At 36.5% G+C, this 27,493-nt stretch overlaps 1 protein-coding gene across 6 annotated transcripts in view; it reads left to right on the forward strand.

Annotated features, from left to right (window-relative positions):
- The window catches only part of LOC111159036 (cytoplasmic linker associated protein 2), a 180,887-nt gene that overhangs the window by 132,683 nt on the left and 20,711 nt on the right, over positions 1–27,493 (forward strand). For 2 of the 6 annotated variants that reach the window (XM_022521400.1, XM_022521402.1), the window contains exons 25-32: positions 264–266; positions 4,027–4,190; positions 5,239–5,317; positions 5,449–5,499; positions 9,422–9,565; positions 21,471–21,614; positions 22,832–22,938; positions 24,777–24,930. In XM_022521400.1, coding sequence (XP_022377108.1) covers positions 264–266; positions 4,027–4,190; positions 5,239–5,317; positions 5,449–5,499; positions 9,422–9,565; positions 21,471–21,614; positions 22,832–22,938; positions 24,777–24,930 — 846 coding nt within the window. The remainder of the gene's footprint in view (positions 1–263; positions 267–4,026; positions 4,191–5,238; positions 5,318–5,448; positions 5,500–9,421; positions 9,566–21,470; positions 21,615–22,831; positions 22,939–24,776; positions 24,931–27,493) is intronic. The other 4 variants (XM_022521405.1, XM_022521403.1, XM_022521401.1 and 1 more) reach the window with 3 other exon arrangements.

A 27,493-nucleotide genomic window follows, 5' to 3' on the forward strand; every position in this document is an offset into this window, starting at 1 on the left:
CATTTCTTTGGCCAGAAGGTGAGGGAGAAACACAGAAAAATCACATGTTCTTCTCTCTTAACTGTTCATTTAACTCTTGTTTTAAAAACTATTTTGAGTTTATCATAAAACTTTGAAAAACATTTGTCACTTTTATTTTCTAAGTGTTTTTCTTCGATATAGGAACTTTGCATTGATGGCGACTAATTTGTGTGTTTTTCTTTTTTTTTTTTTTTTTTTTTTTTCTTTTTGCATGCTGTCCCCTGTGTTGGAACTCTCAATAGAGAGTAAGTTGGTTCAATATTTGTTGGAAACCTAACTTTACTGCATGACTGTGAAATTAACCCTTTTTCTCTATTTTCTCTCCCGAAGAGTTCATGCAGTGTTGGACCCTTTGCAATCTACGAAATGCTATTTGCAGTTATGCAAACTGTCATTCTGTTTGGAGATGTGCTTTTTAATCTACTAATTAATCTAATTTGATTATGTTCTTCTGTTCTATATTTGATGACTGGCACACCTAAAATGTGAGATTGAGAAAAGACTGCCTCAACTGTAATAGCCCAAAGGTTACATTTTCCATTAAAGTACACTTGTGAGATATGTGGAGTTATAAACTGATTCCATTGAAGGGTGGTTCCATTGAATTATTAAAAATAATTCCCAAGTTTCATAATAATTAAAAAGTCTTAAGTCCCAACCTCAACATAAGTACTTTTTCTAATATTCTATAAACATCATTCCATGAAAGCAAACAGAACAGTTTATGGAGCAATTTTTCAGATTTTTTTTTCTGAAATCTAAATTTTTAGCACTAATATAAACGTATCTACTTTCCACTTTCTTCATTAATTTTAGATAAAGAAAAAGAAGGATATTGACATCTAACAGTGAACTCTGTGATAGGGCAGTCAAGTAAGAAATTTTATGTGGAAATTCCCAATATGTGTTTTGAATAGATATATATAGTCATGTATCTTATCACTTAGTAAGTACTATTGATAGGATTTAAGTATTTTGAAAAATAATAGTAGAATTCTATATGTGGAGTACTGTAAATAACACGTCTACATTTTGTTCTCTGTGCTTTCATGGTATATAACCAAAAGAAATTTCCACTTAGGAGAAAATAGCAGTTCAGATCTTGGCAGGAACGTAAACTTTGGATATGTCAGCCTGAGAAGAAAGGGCCTCCGATGACTGGCATGAGTCTAGAGAAATGGGAGATGTCAGAAAGTTTATAGGAGAGAGAAAGAAGAAGTTAATCTTGGTTGGGATGAAGGGAGGATCTTATACATCTTTCCTTGCCATTGAGAAAAAAGTGCTGGCTATCAATTATAGTGTAAGTTTCCACATAAGAGAAAATCCTTACACTTTAAGGAACTTTTTCCGCACATCAATTGAACAACTTTTTGTTCAGTCTTCAGCCTCTGATAAACTTTGAGCTTGATTCTAATGGATAATGCAAGACTATATAAAAATAGAGGCTTTATTCTCAAATGTTACATGTTCCAAATGGTAAGATGATATACATACAGAAGAAGTTAAATAGCACCATAAAGCTCATCCCACAAAGGTTCCAAGTGGCTATATTCTGACATGGTCTAAGAAGCTTTTTGGCTGGGATTTGAGCAGTAAACTTTGTAGCAAGTCACAGGCTGTGTGTAAATAGAGGGGGCAGGGTAGGAAATCAGGAGTGTGGTAAGAAGTGCTCAGAGACAAAGACTTTATGTTGCCAGATAGTCCAAGATCAGTTTGGAGAGTTAGACCATTGTCTAAGCATTTGAGACATTATTTTGTCGACTATAGGCAGTGGAGGATTTTCTTTCTCTCAGAAGAATGATATCACAGTCTGATGGTGAGAAAGAAGCATGAGTTGGCCTGCTGCCTGTTCTGTAAATAAAATTATATTGGATCACAGCTGTATTCACTTGTTTGCATCCTGTCTATTGCTGTGCTACTGTGGCAGAGTCGTTGTGGTGATAGACACTTATGGCCTGCAAAGTATATGTACTTACCTGGCCTCTTCCAGAAATCAGACTTGAAGTCAGAAAGACCTGGTGCCTACAGTGATAGTAGGATGGATAGATTTGGGAAGGGCCAAAAGAAAGCTATTTCAGAGGTCCTGGGGCCTTCTAGGTAGGCTAGAGCAAAGTGGGCCTGTTAAAGAGCAGAGCAGGCCTATTAAAGTCACACTTTTGATGAAAAGCAAATCAAGATGAAGTCTGGCTTTTTTTTAAGATTTTTATTTGTTTGACACACACAGAGAGAGAATACAAGCAGGCAGAGGGGGAGGGAGAAGCAAGCTCCCCACGGAGCAGGGAGCCTGATGTGGCGCTTGATCCCAGGACCCTGGGATCATGACCTGAGCCGAAGGCAGCTGCTTAACTGACTGAGCCATCCAGATGCCCCTGAAGTCCGGCTCTTAATCACTGCACATTTAGAATGCAGAAGGAAAATGCCTGGCAACAGAAATGAAAGAAGGAAAATAACAGGAGGAAAGCAGTGGCAAGCTACAGAATGGCCAAGCATACTAAGCTAATGAAAAAGCTCCTGCTTCTTCTCATGATCAGGAGATAGTAGGTGGGAAGGAAACTGAAGGAGAAATTCTTGAGAGGTTGTCTTCTGTAGCTGTAAGCAAAGGATTTAGATTGAGTGTAAAGATAGTAGAGGAGACCATACTATAGAAAGCAAGAATCCAGAATAGAAAGATTAATCTTAAAGAGGAATAAAATTGTCTCTCCCCTATAGAAACAATTATTAGAAGGATGGTTATAGAGGAAATCAAAGTGAGGGAAAAAGTCAGTGGAGAGTTTTATGTTGAATGACAGTCAAGTGCATGAGCTAAGTTATCTTGTAATGGAGTGGGTGGGACATAGCTGAAAGCCAACTAACTTGGTTTTAAGTCGTGACCCAACCATTGACTATGGAAACCTTGGACAAGTCACATAATTTTCTGGTTCTCAGTTTCTTGAGAACCAGATAAAATGGGAGAGTCGACTTTGGGATTCTAATGTTGATTTTACTATAGTGAAAGCTTAAAGTAAGAATCTTCAGGAAGAGAGGCAAGAGTTGAAACAAGGTTAAAAGTAAATCAAAGAATTAGAGTGTTGTGCCTGGCAAACTAGGTTTGGGGGATGGGCAGAAAGCCCTGATGTGTCCTGTTTGCTCTAATTCCTGAGGTGTAAATACCCGACCATGGCTAATTTCAGGCTATTAACTACCTAACGAAATTCCTGAATATTTAACAGTCAGCTTTCTAGTCAAGTACTAACTGAGTCAACACACCACTGGACAGATTTTAATGAGATGCATTACTTAAGAACACTAGCTTTCCTTAAAATTTTTTATCTTATAAAATTTTTTAAACTAGTAGATTAATGTTGGAACCAAGTATAAAACCCATTGAAAGAAATGGAGACTAATAGCCTTCAATGATTTTTTTAAAATCACTAAAATTAAGGTGTAGATTTGTATAGTTACAGTTACCCACATCACTTACAATTACATTTGGGGCAGTTTTAATAAATACTATATCTCATACCAAAAGAATTTGTGACCACTGACATATTGAGAAATCCAGGAGTCTCTAATTAGCCCAATATGTCAGAATGTTCTTATATTTTAACGTAGCTGTCAGCAAAGTCATCTTCTGATTAACTCAGTGCCATTCTTCCAAAGAGCTGAGAGGTGGTGAAGCTATCAGTAGGTAATTGCTTGCCCTAAATTTGAGATAAAATGGATTTCAGTTTAACTAGGCATCATTGACAACATTAGGTGTGCCAGCCATTATGGCCAAAGTTTCTTTACCAAGTGATGCTGCATGGAATAGCTAATTGTTGAACTTCTGCGCAGAAGTTGGATAACAGTTCAAACATACTCTTGTATCACAGAGTCCAGTGAAAAGCAAGAGAGATTGTTTTTCCGCTTGGCTGCCAATCGCTGTGCCTCTGATTCCTGTATTCCCTTTCTATTTTGGTTTTGAATTGATCATAGAGGTCAATATTTCCTCCTTTTTCTCTTCCTTTCCCCATTTATCCACTGTAGGTATTCAGCATGTTTTTGGAGACTCTAGTGGATTTCATACAAGTCCACAAAGATGACCTTCAAGACTGGTTGTTTGTACTGCTGACGCAACTATTAAAAAAAATGGGTGCTGATTTGCTTGGGTCTGTTCAGGCAAAAGTTCAGAAAGCCCTTGATGTTACCAGGTAATGTTTTCTTTAGATACTTCAAGTTTACCCAGTAGTAATCAGAAATGTTTAGTTTCTGTGTTTAGATTTCTGAGCCCTTCTGATTCATTTAGGCTGCATGGGCTTCCTGTGAAAATTGTTAATGATGCCCATTTCACATTGATACATCTAATACAGCATTGGTCCTTAAATCGAACACTGCCTTTCTTTTCTAAAACTGTCATGAACATTGGTTGAGTAATTCAAAGGTGGTATTTTATCTTAATTAGGATATTCAAAGCAGAGTTGAAGATCTTATTCAGTCTAATGTAAACATAAAAAATAGTTCCTAAATTTAAAAAGAATGTTTTATTATAACACTTAAATATTCAGAATCTTTTTTCAGAAGATTTTGAACCAATGATACATTTCTTTCTTGTGTAGATTGTTGAAGTGACTTATTTCAAATACCCACTTACTAGGTTGAGGTGAGTCTAGAATTCAGATATTAGGTCTGGGGAAATAACTCCGATAATGTTCAACTTAATTTTTTCTCTTACTTTTTTATTTTAAAGATTTTTTATTCATTTATTTTAGGGATTTTATTTGAATATTTTTATTCATTTATTTTAGAGAGCGTGCAAGCGGTGAAGGGTAGAGGAAGAGGGAGAGAGAGAATTTCAAGCAGACTCCCTGCTGAGCATGGAGCCCCATGTGGGCCTCGGTCTTACAACCTGATCATGACCTAAGCTGAAATCAAGAGTTGGGCTATTAACCAACTGAGGCACCCAGGCACCCACAATTTTTTTTTTTTTTTTCTGATTAAATCCATACCTGAGTGAAGATAGACCATTATTTACTATAGTGTTGCTTTTTAACCCCCCTAGGATATAGAGTGAAATGTTCACATTGTTCAGGGAATAACTTAGGTGCTGTAAGTGGTATAACTATACCACTTACAGATACTACTTCATGCATGCTCTTTGAATGGCATATTATGTTTTGGTATTAAGCATAATCTTCTGTTTACTTTGCTAAATGTTTACTTGATTAATTTTTGTTTTGCTTTATTCTTTCCTTCTTTCAGAGAATCTTTTCCAAATGATCTTCAATTTAATATTCTAATGAGATTCACTGTTGATCAGACCCAAACACCAAGCTTGAAGGTAAAAAATTGAAGTCTTTTGAAGACATTGTAAGGAATTGAAGTATTTTATTAATAAAGTTATGTGATATTTGTATTTCTGTCCAATGAAAAGCTGTTCCATCAGTGGATTTTGTTTTTATAAACTTTCAGACAGTCAAGCCAGCACTTCGGGACCAGCTTCACTCTTTTTGGAGCTCCAAGGTTTTTTTTGTTTTTGTTTTAATCTTCATTATTTCTTTTCTTAACTCTCTGTAAAAACTCTGCCGTGTTTCAGAGAATGTTTGTATGCATCTGGTTTCAACTACTAACCTCTGTAAGCCCTTTAAGCATGCACAGATTTTATTTCAAATGTCACTCAATTGCCAGACTCTCTGGAGAAGCTTACTGGGGATTTCCATTTGGAAAGCAGTGCAAGTATGGCTGTCTAACTCTAAACTGGTAATGCAGACTTGCTCTATAAAGTCTTACCTAATTTTATGTTTGTGATTTCCCAATACTTTTTTTTTTTAAGTTTAGAAGTTTGAATAGGTATTTTGGGCAAAATGTCAGTTTTGCCTATGTATTTATTTTAGTAAACAAAAATTTTTAATTTAATCTCCCTGCTATTTTCCAGTTCTCCTTAACTGAAATAGTAACTTTTCTTTTTACAATGTGATATTTCTAGTGTGTGCATAAAATTTAGAATCAGGATTAACTTTCTCAATTATTATTAGCATACTTTTTAAAATTAATTTATGTGAAAATAAGATGGATTCCAATTTGTGGCTTAAAATAATTACTACGTTTGACATAGAAGAAAAAAAATTATACGTAAAAGCCCGTGAATTCTTTACTAAAGATGTTTTCTTCGTGAGTTTTATTAAGTGAGATTAAAGTCAGGGAAATAACAAGCATATGTGCATTTACAAGCCTTACATTTTTCTGCTCTCTTCTGCACGAAATCTATTTCTACAAGCATTATTGCCCATGATTGATTTTCCTTTAAGTTTCTGAATATGATTTTGCCTTTAAAATCACAATTTCTTACAGGGTTGAGTTACTCAACATAACGTTAATTTCTTAGAGCTGCTTTGTGAAAGGGATTCCATTTATTTTGATTTTAAAATGTGACCTACAGAAGGAGAATCATTTACTTGATTTTACTGATAAATGTTTTGAACTCGTTCTTTGTCCTACCCATTGTGCAAGGCAATCCTAGGAATATAAAATTTATATTTTTTTATTATAATGCACAATAAACTATAACAAGGGCTATGATTTAGGTACCAGGGGTAGGTAGGTTTCAAGTGCTATTGAAAATGTGCATAGAGCTATTTCATGGGCTAGTGGAAAGGGAGGTCCAAACCATTCACTTTAGAAATAAAGATGATGTGTTCAGGGAGAGAATAATGTTGTCAAATGCCTAGAGAAAAAGATAGTGGGAAACAGACAAATTAAAATTAGTTTTCCTGTTGGAAAATGGAGACTGGAATTACAGACTGTTTCTCTGAAAGCCATATATTTATATGAGCCGTATATTTATATGGCTTTTATATATATATGCATTACATTTTATATTAGCATACACACAAAGCAAAGCTATAGGGGAAAATCACTCGTCAATTCCTAAGTTAATATTTTAGAATAACATGGAAAAGTTAAATTGAAGCCATACCTATGCCAAAAATAAATAACTTTCAGATCGGTTACAGATTAAGATTAAAAATCTGTTCTGAACAGGTTATAGAAAAACACGAACAGCTTGAGTGTGAGATCTATAAAGTTCTTTATTGATAAAATGATGGATCTTGCAGATAAAAGAAAATTTTATACAAAATTTTATCTCCCACAGTCATGTGGTTAAATATCAGAAAAGAAGCAATAGAATGGGGGAAATGGCAATACAGAGTGATTTTGAGTAAGTAATATTTTAAAAAATAATTTTGGTGACTTCTTTTTCTGGGTTTCACAGATATGTTGTAAAGTTATGCACACTTGAGCAGCAAGGTAATTTTTACTTCTCTGAAGAAGAATGAACGTTTGTGTTATTAAAATTACAGATTATATATATAAACTTATGAAATATCCTACTTAAATCTAAACTTTCAAATGATTGTTATATATGTATTATGATTATTTTGCCTAGTGGTATAGTAAACACACCTACTCTATGAAACCCTTTTAAAACTTCATGTGTGTTAGGGCACCCTGGGTGGCTCGGTGGGTTGAGCCTCTGCGCTTGGCTTGGGTCATGGTTTCAGGGTCCTGGGATCGAGCCCTGCATCAGGCTCTCTGCTCAGTGGGAAGCCTGCTTCCCTATCTCTCTCTGCCCGCCTCTCTGCCTACTTGTGATCTCTCTCTCTCTGTCAGGTAAATAAATAAAATCTTTAAAAGAAATTTTTTTAGAATTTAAAAATAAATAAATAAAACTTTATGTGCCTCTGTAAATTGCCAGGACACTGCACTAGTTAAATCTCACATAGCACAAGTAAGTATATTCAACTATAGATGGTGGCAAATTGAAAACAAACTACACTGATGTTCATTCTTTGATTTACTATTGCCACCTTTCAGTTATTCACACTGATAGAAGGTGACATGACTTTAGGAATCCAGAATGTTAGGTGCTGCCATAATTTATTAGGCCTGCTACTGCAGAATTAACCCTAAGTTTCTTTCCCTTGTACCTAAGATGGCTGATAGGTTAACTCTCAGTTTTTTTCCCAATACATCTCTTATAGTTCTTAAAATTTATTCATTTTGAAATGAATGTAATCTGATCACTTTTTTCTTTTAAAAAAAGTTTTTAAAGATTTATTTCTTTTAGAGAGAAAGAGCATGCCCAAGAGAGGGGGGAGAGGGAAAGAGAGAGGACAGAAGCAGACTTCCTGCTGAGCACAGAGCTCAATCTCACGGTCCCAAGACCACAACCTAAGCCAAAACCAAGAGTCGGACACTTACCCGACTGAGGAACCCAGGCCCAGGCACCCCCTTTTTCTTTTATAAACAGGAGTCAGAATGGGGAAATGTACAAGAGTCAGAACCTTATTTTAACACTTCACTTCCTATATATTGATTTAGCGCAGTACTTCTCAAGGACTTTATTTGGGTTGAGTGAGACAAGTGGCATCTTAAGATCAATAACAAGAGAAGAAGGATCATTGTTACCTTAATCTTTGGCAATGTTTTTTCAAAGTTGCTGTTTTAATCATACACGTAAACCTTCCAAGTCAGCAAATCAGTATTTAATACATGTTCAGCATCTGCTGTATCCAAGGACTGTACACTATGCCAGGTGCCATTTCCAGACTGCACTAGCAAAGTCCTTTAGAACCATTATTTACAAGTCCTAGAATGTTAGAAGATGTGACAGTTGTTCTCACCCTGTTTTTCTACTCCCACATACCTGAGAGAAAGGTGATAATTTAACAGTGCTTACTCTAAGGATAACAAAGTCTGACCATAAGGAAGAAGCATGTGTGTTTGCCCCACCTCCTGCTGATTTTGAAGCCTGCATTTGACCACACATCTATCTACCATGTACCCAAGCATCAGGAATTACAAATAAGTGTTGTATTTTCTCCAGTGGTACTTCTGTAAAACTTTTTTGTGACACTTCTTTTGAAAGGTAATAATTCTGGCAGTTGATGGACCTATTAAGGTACATGATATTCGGTGAATGTTACTGTTATGTTTGGGGGTAAACCTGTATTGCCCACCTCAATTACTTACTTGGTTTATGATACCTTATTTCCAGTATACTTTTGGTTCATTTCCCCAAAAGCCAAATTATACTTAATTTATAAAGGCTGACTCCCAGGAAAATCTAGACAAGAGTTAGCTATAAGCTCTGAAGGCAGGCTCAAGGAAGAGGGTCTAATTTTATCAAGAAGAGTCTTCAGCCATTGTTCAGACACAGGGAATGAAACACCTGGGACTTAAAAGTTCTGCTATATGTGAAAACAAAAATCCACATTACCGTGTATTTGTATCTCAGATACGTAAGTGGTTATATAATTTCTTTTTTGTTGTTGATGGTGTTTCAAGTATTGGTCAAAAAAATAATCACCTGATTGTTGCTGAAGTATTATCTCTATCCCTCAGTGATCATCTGACTGTCCTCTCATTTTGCTTACCTCTGTAGGTGAAGGTTGCTATCCTTAAATACATAGAAACTCTGGCCAAACAAATGGATCCAGGAGATTTTATAAATTCCAGTGAAACTCGCCTGGCAGTATCTCGGGTTATCACTTGGACAACAGAACCCAAAAGTTCTGATGTTCGGAAGGTATGTTTTAATTTAAGGTTTAGAAGGTAAATTAGAAAAGCAAGTCAGTTGTTTTGGATTGCCAATGAAGGAAATTAATATTTTAGGACATTACCAGTTAGTATTAAGTTATTTTCTTGGTGATGTGAAGACTTTTCTTTTTAATGTTCTCTTTTAAATTATTTTAAATTTTATCCAATTAATATGAGTATAATATAAAAAAGACTGTCTTGGGGTACCTGTATGGTAAGCATATGACTCTTGGTTTCAGTGTTTGTTGTGATATCATCGGTCATGAGATCAAGCCCTGAGTCAGCTCCCTGCTCAGCAGGGAGTCTGCTTGAAGATTCTGTCCCTCTGCCGCTCCTTTCCACTCACATGCATGCTTTCTCCCTCTATCTCTAAGATAAATACCTCTTTTTCTTTTCTTCCTTCCTTTTTTTTTAATAAACCTAAAAATAACTGTCCCGGGGCACCTGGGTGGCTCAGTTGGTTAAGCATCCAACTCTTGATTTCAGCTCAGGTCATGATTTCAGGATTGTGAGATTGAGCCCTGCTTTGGGCTCTGTGCTGGGTATGGAGCCTGCTTAAGATTCTCTCTCTCTCTCTCTCTCTCCCTCTCCCTTCCTCACCCCCCCACCAAAAAATAAATAAATAAATATTAACTGTCCTTGCCACAATCCTCCCAAGCTCTAATCTTGTAACCATTCAAAATATAGTCAACCCTTGTTAGTAACCAAAATATTTAGAGAATGTATATGTCTCAACATCCAAAAAAAACAAATAATCCAACTAAAATGGGCAGAAGACATGAACAGACATTTCTCCAAAGAAGATATACAGATGGCCAACAGACATGAAAAGATGCTTCACATCACTCATCATCAGGGAAAGCAAATTAAAACCACAATGAGTTATCACCTCACAGCTATCAGAACGTCTAAAGTCAAAAACACAGATCACAAGTGTTGGGATGGATGTGGAGAAAAGGGAACCTTCTTGCATAGTTGGTGGGAATCCAAATTGGTGCAGCCACTGTGAAAAACAGTATGGCGGTTTCTCAAAAATTTAAAAATAGAAGTACCCTATGATCCAGGAATTGCAGTATTGGGTATGTATCCAAAAAATACAAAAACACTAACTCAAAAGGATACATGCACCCCTATGTTTATAGCAGCATTATTTACAATAGTCAGACTATGGAAGCAGACCAAGTGTCCACTGATAGAGGAATGGATAAAAAAGAGGTGCTATATATACACACACATATATACACATATATATAAATATATAATGGAATGTTATTCAGCCATAAACAAGAATGAAGTCTTGCCATATGAACAACATGGATAGAGGTAGACAGTATAATACTAAGCACAATAGTCAGGAAAAGACAAATACTATATGATCTCACTCATGTGGAATTTAAGAAACAAAGGAGAAAAAAGAGACAAACCAAGAAACAGACTTTTAATTATAGAAAACAAACTGGTGGTTACCAGAGGGGAAGTGGATGAGGGGATGGGGGGAAAAGGGAAGATGATTAAAGAGTATACTGAACATAATCAACAAAAAAAATGAAATAAAAAAATACGTTGACCATTGAACAACACAGATTTAAACCGTGGTGGTCTACTTACATGCAGATATTTTTTATAGTATACTATAAATATATTTTCCTTAGGATTTTCTTTATAGCATCTTTAGTTTATTGTAAGAATACAGTATATAATACATAGAGCACACGAAAGATATGTTGATCTGCTGTCTATATTACCACTAAGGCTTCTGTCAACAGTAGACTATTAGTAATTCAGTTTCGGGGGAGTCAAATTATAAAAAAAAAATGCAGAGATTCGACTGTGCAGGAGGTTGGTGCTTGTTCAAGGGTCAACTATAGTCCAAATCTTTCCCCTTGCAGGTCCATTGTATTTCAAATAAGAGTTTACAATATTACCTGATCTCATTTTAGGTATTATCTGTTGATCTATTGATAAATTTAGCCATTATGTAGCTTTCTATCTATCTTTGTACATAAGAACTTAGCTTTGGGGACACCTGGGTGGCTGAGATGGTTGATCATCTGCCTCCCAGGACCCTGGGATCGAGTCCCACATGGGGCTCCTTACTCAGTGGGGAGCCTGCTTCTCCCTCTGCCTGCCACCCCCCCTGCTTGTGCGCTCCCTCTCTCTCTCTCTCTCTCTCTCTCTCTGACAAATAAATAAAATCTTTAACAACAACAAAAAAACTTAGCTTTACCCATACCATTCCCACATCCTTTCCTAAATCTTTCCCCATTATCTTCAGAATACTTAGGAATCAACCATTGTTAATCAATACAAAAGATTTACCTTTTGACCGTGGAAGTGTTCACTCCTACAACAAATGGTTTCTCCTTTCTTAAGCTTTGTCATGGTGAAAATAATTTACCTTGTTTTCCATTTGCCTGTTTTTTTTTTAATGTTGTTTAATAGTTCATATTTTCAATATCTCTGTAACATGCTTATGGGTAACATTTTCCTTGTGCTCAAAAACCTGTTACTTATTTATTTCATGGGGAGCTCCTTTCTAGACCTTCTGTTCTCTTCGTCGTCTTCCTAAGACTTCTCTTCACCCTTTACTTTCACCCTATATGTAGCTCTGTTTGCTCTCTTCCTTTGTGAATCATTTTCTTTGATATATGCTGTAAAGAAGACACAGAATATATATTTTGTGACCTTTATTTCTAATGGTGAACACTTTACCCAACAGAAGCAGAATATATATATTCTTCTCAAGTGTATATGGAACAGTCTCCAGGATAAGACCATATGCTAGGTGATGAAATAAACCTAGGCGATGAAATAAACCTCAATAGTTATTTTCTTAAAAGAATAAAAATAATACAAAGTATGTTCTCTGCCCAAAATGGAATGAAATTAGAAGTTAATAACAGGGAAATTTGTGGGGGGTGGGAGGCTTACAAATACATGGAAACTAAACAACTTATTCCTAAATCACCAGTGGATTGAAGAAGAAATCAAAAGGGAAATTAGAGAATACAATGAGGTGAATGAAAATGAAGACATGACATACCAGAATTTATAGGATGCAGCTAAAGCAGTGCTTAGAGTGAAATTTCTAAGAGTTGATGCTATAATAATAAAGGAGAAAGATCTCAAATTCATAACCTTAACCACTATCTTATGACACTGGAAAAAGAAGATCAAACTAACCCTAAAGTAAACAGAAAGACAAGACTGAAGCACAAATTGGGGTGCCTGGCTCAGTTGGTAGAGCATGAGATTCATGATCTTAGGAGCCTACTTAGAAAAAAAAGATTAAAGCACAAATCAATAAAACAAAAACAATCAGTGAAACTGAAAGCTGGTTTTTTGAAAGATCAACAAAACTGGCAAACTTTTAATTAGATTGACCAAGAAGAAAAGAAACTAAAATTACCAGAATTAGAAATGAAAGAAGGAATATGACCAACCTTACAGAAATCAAAAGAACTCTAAAGGAATACTATGAATACTTATATGTCAGTGGTTTAGATGAAATGAACAAGTCCCTAGAAAGATGTAGACTACCGAAACTGACTCAGAAAGAAATAGACATTTTAAGAGAACAAGTAAAGAGATTCACTTAGTAATCAAAAAAGTACCCATGAAGAGAAGCCAGGCTCAGATGGCTTTCATGGCAAATTCCACCAAACAAATTACTACCAGTTCTTTAGAAACTCTTCCAAAAAAACAGAAGGAACACTTTCTAACTCATTGTGTGAGGGCAGTAGTACCTTGATTCCAAAACCAGGTAAAGACACCACACGCGTGCACACACACACACACACACACACACACACTACAGAGTGGTATCTTTCACGAATATGGATGCAATTTAATTCTCGACAAAATATTAGCAAACTAAATCAGCATAAAAAGAGAATTATACACCATGACCAAGTAAATGAGATTTATCCCAGGAAGGCAGGGTTAAATTAACATCTGAAAGTCTATTAAAGTAATACACCATTATCAACCAAAAGACAAACACATGATTGTATCAATAGAAAAGGCACCTAATGGTGCTCCTGCCTGGCTCAGTCAGTGGAGCATAGGACTCTCCATCTCAGGATTGTAAGTTCGAGCCCCATATTGGGTGTGGAGATTACTTAAAGATAAAATCTTAAAAGAAAAGGCATCTGGCAAAATCATAACATCCTTTTGTGATTTAACAAAAAATAAATACATGAAAACTAACAATGGAAGGAACTTTCTCAGGCCAGTAGATATCTAGACATCTGTAGATATCCACAGTTAAACTCATACTTAATGGTGAAAGACTGGATGCTTCCTCAAAATTAGCAAGACAACTATGTCTGCTTTCACTATTTCTGTTCAGCATACACTATGTAATTCAGTATATACTCTGCATTACACTGTACTCTGGTCTAAGTGTGCTATACTGGTATGGCTAAAAATGTACACGTCAACAATTTCTATATCTATTCAACTGGGGATTCTAGCCAGGACAGTTAGGGAAAAATAAGAAAGAAAACGCATCTAGATTGTAAAGTTAGTAATAAAATTATTTCCATTTGCAAATGATACGATCTTGTATAGAGAAAATGCTAAGGAATCACTAAAAAACTATTAGAACTAGTAAGTTCATCAAGTTTGCAGGATATAAAGCAGTATGCAGAAATCAGTTATATTTTTAAAACTTTTCAGTGAGCAATCCGAAAATGAAATTAGGGAAAGATTTCATTTACATTTATAATAGCATCAAAAAGATTAAAATCCATAAGAATACACTTGACAAAAGAAATGCAAAATTTATATAGACACTACCAAATAGTTTTGAAAGAAATTAATGATTTAAATAAACTGAAAAACATTCCATGTTCATAGATGGGAAGGCTTAATAAGATGGCAATACTGCCCAAAGTGATCCACAGGTGAAATTTGTAGAAATTTGTGAAATCCCAGAAATTTGTAGAAACTTACAAGAAATTTGTTGAAATTTACAAGCTGATTCCAAAATTCTATGGAATTGCAAGGGTTCCATTATAGCCAAAGCAATCTTGAAAAAGTACAAAGTAGGAGGACTTCACACTTCCTGATTTCAAAACCTAGTATGGGCATACCTCAGAAGTATTGCAGATTGTGTTCCAGACCACAGCAGTAAAGCCAAGTGATATGAATATTTTCATTTCCCAGTGTATATAAAAGTTACCTTTGCACTATGCTGTGGTCTGTTAAGTGTGCAATTATGTCCAAAAAGATGTACATACCTTAATTTAAAAACACTGCCAAAAAATGCTAACCATCATCTAAGAATTCAGAGTCCTAATCTTTTGGCAGGTAGGGGGTCTCGTCTCAATGTTTACTAATCAGGGTGGTGGTTGCCAAATGTTGGGGTGGCTGTGGCAGTTATTTGAAAGAAGGCAGCAGTGGTGGAAAACAGTATGGAGCTTTCTCAAACAGAAATAGAAATACCATAGACAGTACTAGGTATTACCCAAAGAAGATGAAAACGCTAATTTGAAAAGATAATTTGCACCCCTATGTTTATTGCAGCATTATTTGCAGCATTATTCACAGTAGCCAAGATGTGGAAGCATTCAACTGTCCATTGATAGATGAATGGATAAAGAAGATTAGGTATTCATATACAGTGGACTCTTAGCAGCCATAAAAAAGGATGAGATCTTGTCGTTTGCAACAGCATGGGTGGGCTTGAAGGATGTTATGCTAAGTGAGATAAGTCAGATTGAAAAAGACAAATACCATGTGATTTCACTTAAGTGGAAACCAAAAAAAAAAAAAAAAAGAATAAACAAAAAGCGAGATCAGACTATAAATATGGAAAACAAACTGATGATTGCCAGAGGGAACAGGGTGGGGGATGGGGAAAATGGATAAAGGAGAATGGAAAATACAGGCTTTCAGTTATGGAATGAATAAGTCATGGTTATAAGAAGCACAGCATAGGCAATATAATCAGTGATATTGTAATGATGTATGGTGATACGTCGTAGTTACACTCATGGTGGGCATAGCGTAACATAGAGGTTAAATCATCATGTACACTTGAACCCTATGGGACATTGTGTGTCAACTGTACTCAAGTTTTTAAAAACTTTTTTTAAGATTTTGTTTATTATTTATTTGACAGAGATCATGAGTAGGCAGAGAGGCAGGCAGAGAGAGAGAGGAGGAAACAGGCGCCCTGCTGAGCAGAGAGCCCAACACGGGGCTCGATCCCAGGATCCTGGGATCATGACCTGAGCTGAAGGCAGAGGCTTTAACCCACTGAGCTACCTAGGTGCCCCTAAAATTGTTTTTAAATAACTAATTCCAAATAAAAATAAAAGTCATTCAGAATTCATTTTTTAAAACATAAGGGAAAAATGAAGTTTTCCGCATCTATCAACTCTTCTATGGTTTCTCTATAGTATGAAATGCTGTTTAATAGCATTTTACCCACAGAATTTCTTTCAAAATTAGAGTCAGTCCTCTCAGACCTGCAGCTGCTTTACCAACTAACCTATGTAATATTCTAAATTCTTTGTTATTTCAACAACCTATTCATCAGGAATAGATTCCATCTCAAATAACACTTGTTTTGTTCTTCCGTAAGAAGCAACTTCTTAACTCTTCCAGTTTTGTCATGAAATAGCAGCAGTTCAGTCACATCTTTAGGCTTCACTTCTAGTTCTCTTGCTAATTCTACCATATCTGCAGTTATGCCCTCCACTGAAGTCTTGAACCCTTCAAAGTCATCCATGAAGGTTGGAATCAACTTTTTCCAAATTCCTGTTAATGTTGATACTTTGATCTCTTCCCAGGAATCACAAATGTTGTTAATGACATCTAGAATGGCAAATCCTTTTTCAGAAGATCTTCAATTTACTTTGCCCAGATCCATCACAGGAATTACTATCTGTGGCAGCTATAGCCTTACGAAATGTATTTAAGTTTTAAGTCTTCAAAGTCAAAATTACTCCACGATTCATGGGCTGCAAAATGGATACTGTGTTAGGGGTGAAGACAACAGTAACTCTCATTGTACATCTCCATTGCAGCTCTTGGGTGACCAGGCACATTGTCAATGAACAGTAGTATTTTGTGTGTGTGTTTTGTTTTAAAGATTTTATTTATTTATTTGACAGAGAGAGATCACAAGTAGACAGGCAGGCAGAGAGAGAGAGAGAGAGGGAAGCAGGCTCCCTGCTGAGCAGAGAGCCCGATGCGGGACTCGATCCCAGGACCCTGAGATCATGACCTGAGCCAAAGGCAGCGGCTTAACCCACTGAGCCACCCAGGTGCCCCTGAACAGTAGTATTTTGAAAGGAATCTTTTTTTCCTTAGCAGTAGGTTTCAGCAGTGGTTTAATGTATTCAGGAAACCATGTTGAAAATACATGTGCTCTCCCCCAGGCTTTGTTGTTCCATTTATGGAGCAACAGGAGAGTAGATTTAGCATAATTCTGAAGGGCCTTAGGATTTTCACAATGGTAAGTGAAGCAGTGGCTTCACCTTGAAGTCAACAGGCTTCATTATCCTATAACAAGAGAGTCACCTTGTCATTTGAAGCCAGGCATTGACCTCTCCTCTCTAGCTGTCAAAGTCCTAGATGGCATCTTATTCCTGATACAGAGTTGTTCCATCTACATTGAAAATCTGTTGTTTAGTGTAGTTACCTTCATACATCATCCTAGCTAGATCTTCTGAATGATTTATTGGAACTTCTGTATCAGCACTTTGCTGCTCCACCATGCACTTTTATGTTATGGAGGGGGCTTCTTTCCTTAAACCTCATGAACCAACTTCTGGTTTCAAACATTCACAGCTTCCTCACCAATCTCAGCCTTCACAGAACTCAGGAGAGTTAGGGCCTTGCTCTGGACAATGCTCTGGCTTCGGGGAGTGTTGTAGCCACTTTGATCTTTTATCCAGACCACTAAAACTCTGTCTCTCTATCATCAATAAAGCTGCGTTGTTTTCTTGTCATCTCTGTGTTCACTGGAATAGCATTTTTAATTTCCTTCAAGAACCTTTCCTTCGCAGTCACAAGTTGGCTGTTTGTCACAAGAGGCCTAACATTTGGCCTGTCTCAGCTTTTGGCCTGTCTCAGCTTTTGACTTGCCTTCCTCATTAAGCTTAATTATTTCTAGCTTTTGATTTAATGTGAGAGACACACAGCTCTTTCTCTCACTTGAACACTTAAAGACCATTGTAGAACCATTAATTGGCCTCATTTCAATCAATATGGTTGTGTCTTAGGGAACAGGGAGTCCCAAGGAAAGGGAAAGAGATGGGAATGGCTGGTCAATGGGACAGTCAGAACACAAACAACATTTAATGATTATGTTTGCCATCTCATATGAACATGATTCGTGGTACCCCAAAACAATTACAATAGTAACATCAGAGGTCATTGATCACAGATCACCATACAAATATAATGATGAAAAAGTTTGAAATATGACACAGAGACATGAAGTGGGTAAATGCTGTTCTTGCTCAGCAGAGTTGCTACAAACTTCCAAAAAATATAAGGAACTTATACAACTCAGTACCCAAAAAAACAGTCCAGTTTAAAAATGGGCAAGAGGCATGAACAGATATTTCTCCAAAGAAGACATACACATGGCCAGCAGACACATGAAAAATGCTCAGCTTCACTCATCATCAGGAAAATGCAAATCAGAACTACGAAATATCACCTCAACTTGTCAAAGTGGCTAAAATCAACAAAACAGGAAGCAAGTATTGATGAGGCTGTGGAGAAAAAGGAACCCTCTTGCCCTGTTGGTGGGAATGTAAATTGGTGCAGCCACTGTATGGAAGTTCCTCAAAAAATTAAAAGCAGTACTACCTTGTGATCCAGGAATTGGAATATTGGATATATATCCAAAAAACACAAGAACACTAATTCAGAAGGATACATGCACCCCTATGTTTATAGTAACATTATTTACAATAGCCAAATTATGGAAGCCGCCCAAGTGTCCATCAGTTGATGAATGGATAAAGATGTTTGTATATATAAGGAATATTATCCAGCCATAAAAAAGGAATGGAATCTTGCCATTCACAACAACATGGATGAAGCTAGAGAGTATAATGCTAAGCAAAATAAGTCAGAGAAAGAAATACTGTGTGATTTCACTCATATGTGGGATTTAAGGAACAAAACAAAGGGGAAAAAACGAGAGAAAAGAGGGGCATCTGGCTGGTTCAGTCATTAGAGCATGTAACTCTTGATCTTGAGATTGTAAATTCAAGCCCCACATTGAGTGTAGAGATTACTTAAAAAAATAAAACCTTTAGGGACACCTGTGTGGCTCAGTCACAGGTCAGTCAGTTAACCTGCTGCCTTCGGCTCAGGTCATGAACCCAGGGTCCTAGCATCGAGTCCTGCATCAGGCTCCTTGCTCGGCAGGGAGTCTGCTTCTCTCTCTGCCTCTGCCTGCCACTCTGCCTACTTGTGCGCTCGCTCTCTCTCTTTCTCTTTCTCTCTCTGACAAATAAATAAATTAAATCTTTTTTAAAAAATAAATAAAACCTTTAAAAGAGATAAAATAAATTGAAGGTTATCAGAAGGGAGATGGGTTAAGTAGTTGATGGGGATTAAGGTGCACTTTTGATGAACACCAGGAGATATATGGAATTGTCGAATTACTGTATTATATACCTGAAACTAATAACACTGACACTGTATCTTAACTGGAATTAAAAGCTTAAGAAAAACGAAATGGAATACAGTATTCTAATGAAGAGCTGATTTATGTTGTGAAATAAGTAAATAAATGAATAAGTAAAAATGGATGTAGTAAAGCAAATGTGACAGTAAAGCATAACAAAAATGAAGGACTTTATCAAAATATACTAAAAATACTGCATTTTAAATCATATAGCCTAAACCCATATTATTTAATGCAGAAATAGACAAATCAGTAGAACACATAGGAGGGTCAGAGGATCAGAAACAGTTTGGTTTATATGGGAAGTTAATTCATGAGAAGGGTGTCACCTCATGAGGAAAGAATATACTCATTGGTAAATGGTTTTGGAACAGTTAGGCTCTCTACTTCTGGAGGGAAAGAAAACTGAGTCTCCATACAAAAATAAAGCCTAGATGGAATAAAGTGTACCTTAACAATCATTAATTCCTTTGCTCAGAGTAACTTGAGGTAGTTTCAGTGTTCCAAAAAAGATCAATAAAGTTGTTTCAAAATACGAGTAGGTTTTGTTTTTTTTAAGATTTTATTTCAGAGAGAGGATACGTGTGCAAGGGGGAGTTGGGGTAGAGGGAGAAACAGAGAGAGAGAGGGGCAGAGAATTTCAGGCAAACTCCCCATTGAGTGTGAAGCCTGACAAAGGGCTCTGTCTCATAATACTGAGGTTATGACCTGGACCCAAACCACAAGTGAGACACTTAATTGACTGAGCCACCCAGGCACCCCTAAAATAGAAATAGTTTTATTTAAGTACAATTAACGTGTTCGAGGACATACCCACACAATGTATATTGGGCTTATATTATAGCTGTTTTTTGTTATATTTTTATTATTTTTTATTGTTTATTATATTTTTCCTTCAACAGTATATGATAACCCTCTCCCGATTTCTTCATGTATAGAGTTCTATCATTCAAGGCCGTGTTGTATAGTGTGCCATTGTTCCAATGTAACATAATTTAACCATTCTCCTCGTGTTTTATATTCAGATATCATAAACATAGAACATTTAGGTTTTCATAGAATGGGGTCTGAAAAGGTCCAGGACAAGATGGACGTATTTTCATCTGAGTCATGATTGTGAACTATTTGGGTTTTTTCCTCTTCTCAGTGAAGTTTCTATGGTAATCTGAATTTCAAAGTTTGGCTTTCAGTAGCTCTGTTGATTACATTAAAAGGAGGAAGTAAATTTCTCAGTTTTGTTAACTGATCTGAGGAAGCAAATCACAATGTTTTTGTCTGTAAAGGAGCTGCAGGGTTTGAGAGGACTGACTTCATTGTTTTGTTCACATTTCCACCAAAACATTATTTTCCATTTATGTAAAAATGAATAATAAAGCATTAAGTTGCTCTGAGTGGACTTTTTATAGCTTAGGGGAATATATAGGTTTTCCCCACTATCTGAAAATAGAATGTTCCTGTGAAACCTTTCATATGCCAGAATGGTATAAAGCAAGGAAACAATTCCATTAATTTATATGGAAAAACTTGTAAGTCTTCCCAGACCCAAAAATAGCATCTTTTTTGCCTTTCTGATACCTTAGGATACATCTTGCTAACAGACCCACAAAATAAATTAAAGCACAGATGCTTACATACACAGTTCAGCAATGCTATGTGCTATGGTGACTTGATGCTGAGTTTAGTTCCTGGGGAAGGAGCTTGGTGGTACCATTCTCACTATTCAGAGTGTGTGCTGCCTTTATAACGGTTCACTGCAAAACAAATGCTGAATACTATTTTTGCTTTTTGCCTTAATGTAAAGGTGAAGATCTTTTGTTTTTCTTTGGGTTAGGGAAGGCAGGTACTGTTGTAGGTCTTTCATAAAAGCAAAGTGGTATAATGTGAACTTTTGGAAAAGTGTAGGACACCTGTATTGGTGTATTTCCGTCCATCTTTCTTCTTGTAATCACTTATGAGGAAAAATGAAGAAGTAGTATATATTGGTAGAATAACTCCCAGAAACTGTTTAACGTTTGCCATTGAGTGCTAGATTGTATTTGTAACATTTTTAATATTCCCTTGGCCAATTATTTTCTTACTCTCCCAACAAAGAATTTTGAAAATGTGTAAGAACCTCTTTTTCTGTGGAAAAGATGGCCTTGTGCTATTGAACAGAAATGTTGAGTGAAGAAAATTTTCTCCTTTGAGTAACCAAAATATACTTCTTTACTTGTTTTATGTCTTTGTTTTCTAGGCAGCACAGTCAGTGCTGATTTCTTTATTTGAACTCAATACCCCAGAGTTTACAATGTTATTAGGAGCTTTACCAAAAACTTTTCAGGATGGTGCTACAAAGCTTCTTCATAATCACCTACGAAACACTGGCAATGGAACCCAGGTATCTTTCATTTATTTTCTTGACTATTACGTGGTGTGATGGTTTCATAGCAATTGCTTCCTTTTTTACGTGAAGTAAACTTCTGATCCTAGTATATAATTTTTGCATCTGTATTAGGCAACATCTCCTATGCAGTATTAAATACTGTTCTGGAAAGAATATAGTCCTTAGGCTTGTCATATGTATGTTATAATTTGATATACATTAGGTTGGTGGTGAATGGTGGCCAGGGTATGAACAGGGAAAGCGAACCAGTCCTTATTTGAGGACTAGAAGGGATGACTTGGTTAACAAATAAGATCTGAAGAAAGTAGGGCTTTAAAAGTTGTGTTCACAAACCTGTTCACAGGTTTATGGGTCCCTAGTTGCTTGAATACAGAATTTTGTTTTGGAGAGGTAAGGTCTGGATAAATGAAACATTACAGTGTTATATGTACCTGTATGGCAAGAATCATTTACATAATATGCCTAAAAAATTAAATGTAAGCATTAAAAAACAGGTATTTGATCATGGGTAAAGGAAAAATTAGATGCACTTATGGCGGGCTTCAGGTAAAGTCTGAGGGTTAAAAACAATCTGAGAACAATTTCTTGGGACTAAATTTGGTTATCTTTTAAAAGGAGAGGGATTGTTTAGTTATATCTTAAAAGGTAGGCAAAATAATAATAATGAACTTTACTTTGGTATGCTTGAGAAAATCATTTATAAAGCATATTCAAGGAGGAATAAAATTTGAATATTGATAATGGTTGAAGGAAGGATATTGGCTTACAATGGGAAGCTAATTTAAAATGATCAGTTTGGGGGGAGTACCTGGCTGGCTCAGTCTATAGACCATGTGACTCTCAATCTCAGGATCATGAGTTCAAGCCCCACATAGGGCAGGGAGCCTACTTTAAAAAAGTTTTTTTTTAATTTAAAAATTAATTAAAATAAAATAGTTTGGGGTCCTGTTGAATCTATGAGAAGGAAAATGTTGATAATATTTGAGAGCAGGAAGCCGGTGAAGAAAACAAAAAAAGACTAGAGGTAGGTTTCTGAATGGGGAAAATGTATTTTCCTACAGAAAGCAGAGATAAATACATGAATATTTAGAATACTCACCTACAGATATGTCTCGCTCATTGTTAATCTTCTTGATTGCATGACTTCCCTAAGAGCCTTTTAGATGAACTTAACTGTCATATGTTAATATTTATTTGACTCCCCTAATCAGGGTTCCATGGGGAGTCCTTTGACAAGACCAACACCACGTTCACCAGCCAACTGGTCCAGTCCTCTTACTTCTCCTACCAATACATCACAGAATACTTTATCTCCAAGGTAATAAAAGGGTTATTTTCCATCATGGCTTGTGTTTGCTGTTTCCCATTCTTAGACAACAGACAATAATGTAATTCCACTTGATTTCCACTTGACTTGAAAGGTTCTGACATACAGACACTTAGCAGATTCAAAAAATTTTAAGTTTATTCCAAAACTAACCCTTTAAATGAAAATAATGCATCAGATAACTAATTTTTCTATAAGTGAGAAGAAAACTTAAACAGCTTTTGTAAATTAGTGCTTGAAGCGTTAAATGGAGTAGTTATGTTTCTGAGATATACTTACAGACAAAAACATAAAAATAAAGAAGAAAAAATAATGAAAGGCTAAATATAAAATGGCATTATGTCTGTGTCTTCAGGAAAGAATGTGACTGTGAGATTTGTCCTTAATATAAAATAAAAGCGGTATAGGGCGCCTGGGTGGCTCAGTGGGTTAAGCCGCTGCCTTTGGCTCAGGTCATGATCTCAGGGTCCTGGGATCGAGTCCCGCGTCGGGCTCTCTGCTCAGTGGGGAGCCTGCTTCCCTCTCTCTCTCTCTCTGCCTGCCTCTCTGTCTACTTGTGATCTCTCTCTGTCAAATAAATAAATAAAATCTTTAAAAAAAATAAAATAAAAAATAAAAGCGGTATAAAATTTTCACACACTTAATGCAGTTCAAGCATTGGCTGTATTTCAGATGAAGTTCTTGACTCATTAATAAACTAATATTTTCCTGGCCTTTTAAAAGATCATTTGCGGGCGCCTGGGTGGCTCAGTGGGTTAAGCCGCTGCCTTCGGCTCAGGTCATGATCTCAGGTCCCTGGGATCGAGTCCCGCATCGGGCTCTCTGCTCAGCAGGGAGCCTGCTTCCCTCTCTCTCTCTCTCTCTCTCTCTGCCTGCCGCTCCGTCTACTTGTGATCTCTCTCTGTCAAGTAAATAAATAAAATCTTTAAAAAAAATAAATAAAATAAAATAAAATAAAAGATCATTTGCATTCTATTCCATATTTACTTACATAGTTATTAACATGATTTTATTAGCCATATGTCATAGCATACTTCATCATATTTATTACAGTTATAGGATACTTCATCAGCATCTGAGGAAGAAGAATACATTGCATACTTAACCTGCCTTGTTTATTCCTTGTGACACACATATGACAATTTGATGGCTAAATTCCAGATTCAGTTGAGTTTTAGAATTTGATTATAGAAGTAATGTCAGTAACATGTATGTTTGGTGTTAAAACTTCTCTGCCTTCCTATAAGTTTGTGTGAAATACATTTATCTTCTCTTTTAGCTGTTCCATAATTGTAAGTTAATCACAGGAGTTAGCACACTTTCTGTAAAGGGCCATATGGTAAATATTTCCAGCCTTGCGGGCCACACTGTATTTGTTACCTCTATTCAGTTCTGTGGTTACAGTGTGAAAATAGCTGTAGCGGGTACCTGAATAGATAAGTGCTGCTGGTCCCAATACCATTTTATTTATGGACACTGAAGTAAGAATTTATATGATTTTCATTGGAAAGGTGTTAGGAAATGTTATTTTGATTTTTCCCTCAACTATTTAAAAAAATAAACATTTTTAGATTTCCGGGGTCGTAATTTGCTGGCCCTAGTTAATCAGAACATTTTTGAAGGTAACAGATAAATGAGATGTTAAGGGCTATGCATTTAGAATCATTGTAAGCTACCCTTGGTGGGTGGACAAGGGGACATATACCTTAACCATTTACAGTTGTCAGGTTTTGTTTTGTTTTGCTGATTATGCTTTGGGGATCCTACATAATCGCAAATGTGTTTGTGTTTTAAAACTACACAAAAATAATTAGTTGTCTTTTTCATAGTGCATTTGATTATGACACAGAAAATATGAACTCTGAAGATATTTATAGCTCTCTTAGAGGTGTCACTGAAGCAATTCAGAATTTCAGCTTCCGTAGTCAAGAAGATATGAATGAGCCATTGAAAAGGGAGTCTAAAAAAGATGATAGTGATTCCGTGAGTATGAATATTCTTACATTGCAGACTTTTCCATTAAGAGATTTTTTAACTATTTATTTATTTATTTATTTATTTATTTATTTATTTATTTATTTTAAAGAGAGAGAGAGAGAGGAGACTGACTCGGGGCTCAGTCCCATGACCCTGAGATCATGACTCGAGCTGAAATCAAGATTTGGACACTCAACTGACTGAGCCACCCAGGTGCCCCTCATTAGAGATTTTTGTTGAATTTTTTTTTTTTTAACTTTGCTTTCTGTCATTTTTCAGATGTAATTTTTTAAGGGATCAGTCACTCTCCAAGTGTTCACTGAGTACACATGCCAGGCACTGTTCTAGGTCTTGGATTTTACAAGGCAAAGTTGCTGCCCTCAAGTTCCTTATAAATTTTCAGAGAGAGATGAGTACTATTGAGTGTTAGAACACAAAGCGAATCTATTTTAGATTCATTGGTCGGGGAAGGCCTCTCTCAGTCAGTGGCATTTGCATTGAGAATAAACAAAGCCATACAAGATCTAGGAGAGAAGAATTCCATAAAAGAAGTGGCAAGTGCAAAGACATTTAGATAGGAACAAATTTTGCATAGTTGGGAACTGGGACAAAAGGGGGTGTTGTTGGATTGTTGTGAAAGAGTTGGGGGATGGAACATGGGGCAGATCACATTAGTCTTATAAGAGTAAATGCATTTAGGATTTTATTTTCCACTAAGTGTAGTGATAGAGATTTGCATCATCAATTTGTAGAGCTCCAGTTGAGAGAGAATGTTACGACCCATTTTTCTGACATTGGTAAATATTGTTTAGTTTGTTGCTTCTGCCATCATACAAAGAGTAGTTGTTTTGCATGGGGGAGGGAAAAAAAGAGTAGCTGTTTTTTACACTGCTGCTTTTCTCAAAACAAGCCATCCCACCATTTCCTATGGAATCTGGTTCCTCAGTGTTTACAGAATTGTAGAACATTGCGGTGCTTCAGCACGTCCCTAAAGGGCTCCCACCTCTGCCCTCCTAACTGCTCTCCTGCTTTTGTTTTTCTCCCCATGCCTGTCTGGCAGATGGCCCTACCAAACTGGATGCCAAAAGCCAGCTTACCACTCAGATTTGAGGTTCCCCACCCCAAAAGCTATATGAAGTAGCAATAACAGTTTAGTAATAAAAATCACTGCTTGAGACTTTTTTACCTCAGAGATAGCAGGATACAATGTGGGGAGCTCGAGCAATGGATTCTGGCAGAATGAGTTTAAATTCCAGTTCCTGGCAGTTATTAACTAATCATACATGACCCTTCTAAGCCTCAGTGTCTTCATTAGGAAAATAAGGATTATTACTGCCTATCTTAAAAGTTACTATAAGTATAGTAAATTATATGACTAATTTGTTACATCCAGCTCCTTGTTTTAAGTTCCTGTCTTTTCCCCTAGAGCTCCTCTTTTCTGTTTCAGTTGACAGCAGCACTAGTTGCTCAGCCAAAACCTTGGACCAAGGAGTTGTCCTTGTCTCCTCTCTTTCTGTCATCCTCCATGCTCTGTCTGTCAAAAATCTGTCACTTTGGTTTTCAGAATATTTCCAAAATCCATCCACTTCCCATCACTGCCATTCTGGCTTGAAACATGATCATCATCAATTCTCTCACCTGGGTTATTAAAAGAGGCACTTAACTGGCCTTCTTGACTCTGCCCATTGGCTTCCTGTCATCCTTTCTCACTCCTCGATTTATATAACTCCATAGGAGGTCCCAGAGTAAAATCCAAAGTCTACACAATAGGCTTTTTCCCCTTTTACTCCTCTGACCTCATCTACTACTTTCCTCTGCTCCAGCCACACTGGCCTTCTTGCTATTCCTTGAACTTCCTGGGCATGCTCTTGCCTCAGGGCCTTTGTCTTGCCTCTTCCCTCTGTCTTAAGAAATCCTTCTTCCAGGTAGCTCCATGGCTGATTTCCTCGCTTCCTTCAAGTCTTTGTTCAGAGGGCTTACTCTGACCCTGTCGAATCTGCACCCTCCTTCCTCCCACCACAGTGCTCATGGTCCCTTTAATCCTGCACTGCCTCCCATACACTAGTCACCTTCTACCATACTGGATACTTTACTCATTTGTTATGGTTAGAAATGTCTGCACCCCCACTAGAGTGTAAACTCCATGAAAGTGGACCTTGTTCTCCCTTTTGTTCACCAGTATATCCCCACTGCCAAGAACAATGCCTGGCACGCAGTAGGAGCACAGTAAATAGGTGAAGAATATTTGTAAAGCACCTGAGTAATGGCTTAGCATGTAGTTGCTATGAGTAGATAGTGACAATGGTGATATTGATGGTTGTAATGATTTTCATGCTAATATTAGTATCAGTGTTAGTATTGATGTTTTGATAAATATGTTAATGTGATCAAACTTCAGCAGACATCTATTCAAAGGGTATAGTCCTTGAGGCCTTTTTTTTTTTAATAGCAGGCCTTTTAAAAAAAAATTGATCCTCTTGTACTTTGTCATTGTGTAATTTACTGCCTTAATAATGGAACCTGCCAGCTTTTAGTTCTGTGTTGCCAATGAAAATCCTTTTACATCTTT

The sequence above is a fragment of the Enhydra lutris genome, unplaced genomic scaffold (genome assembly GCF_002288905.1).
Source record: "Enhydra lutris kenyoni isolate GAN:26980312 unplaced genomic scaffold, ASM228890v2 scaffoldscaffold66, whole genome shotgun sequence".
In the NCBI taxonomy this organism is placed as follows: Eukaryota; Metazoa; Chordata; class Mammalia; order Carnivora; family Mustelidae; genus Enhydra; species Enhydra lutris.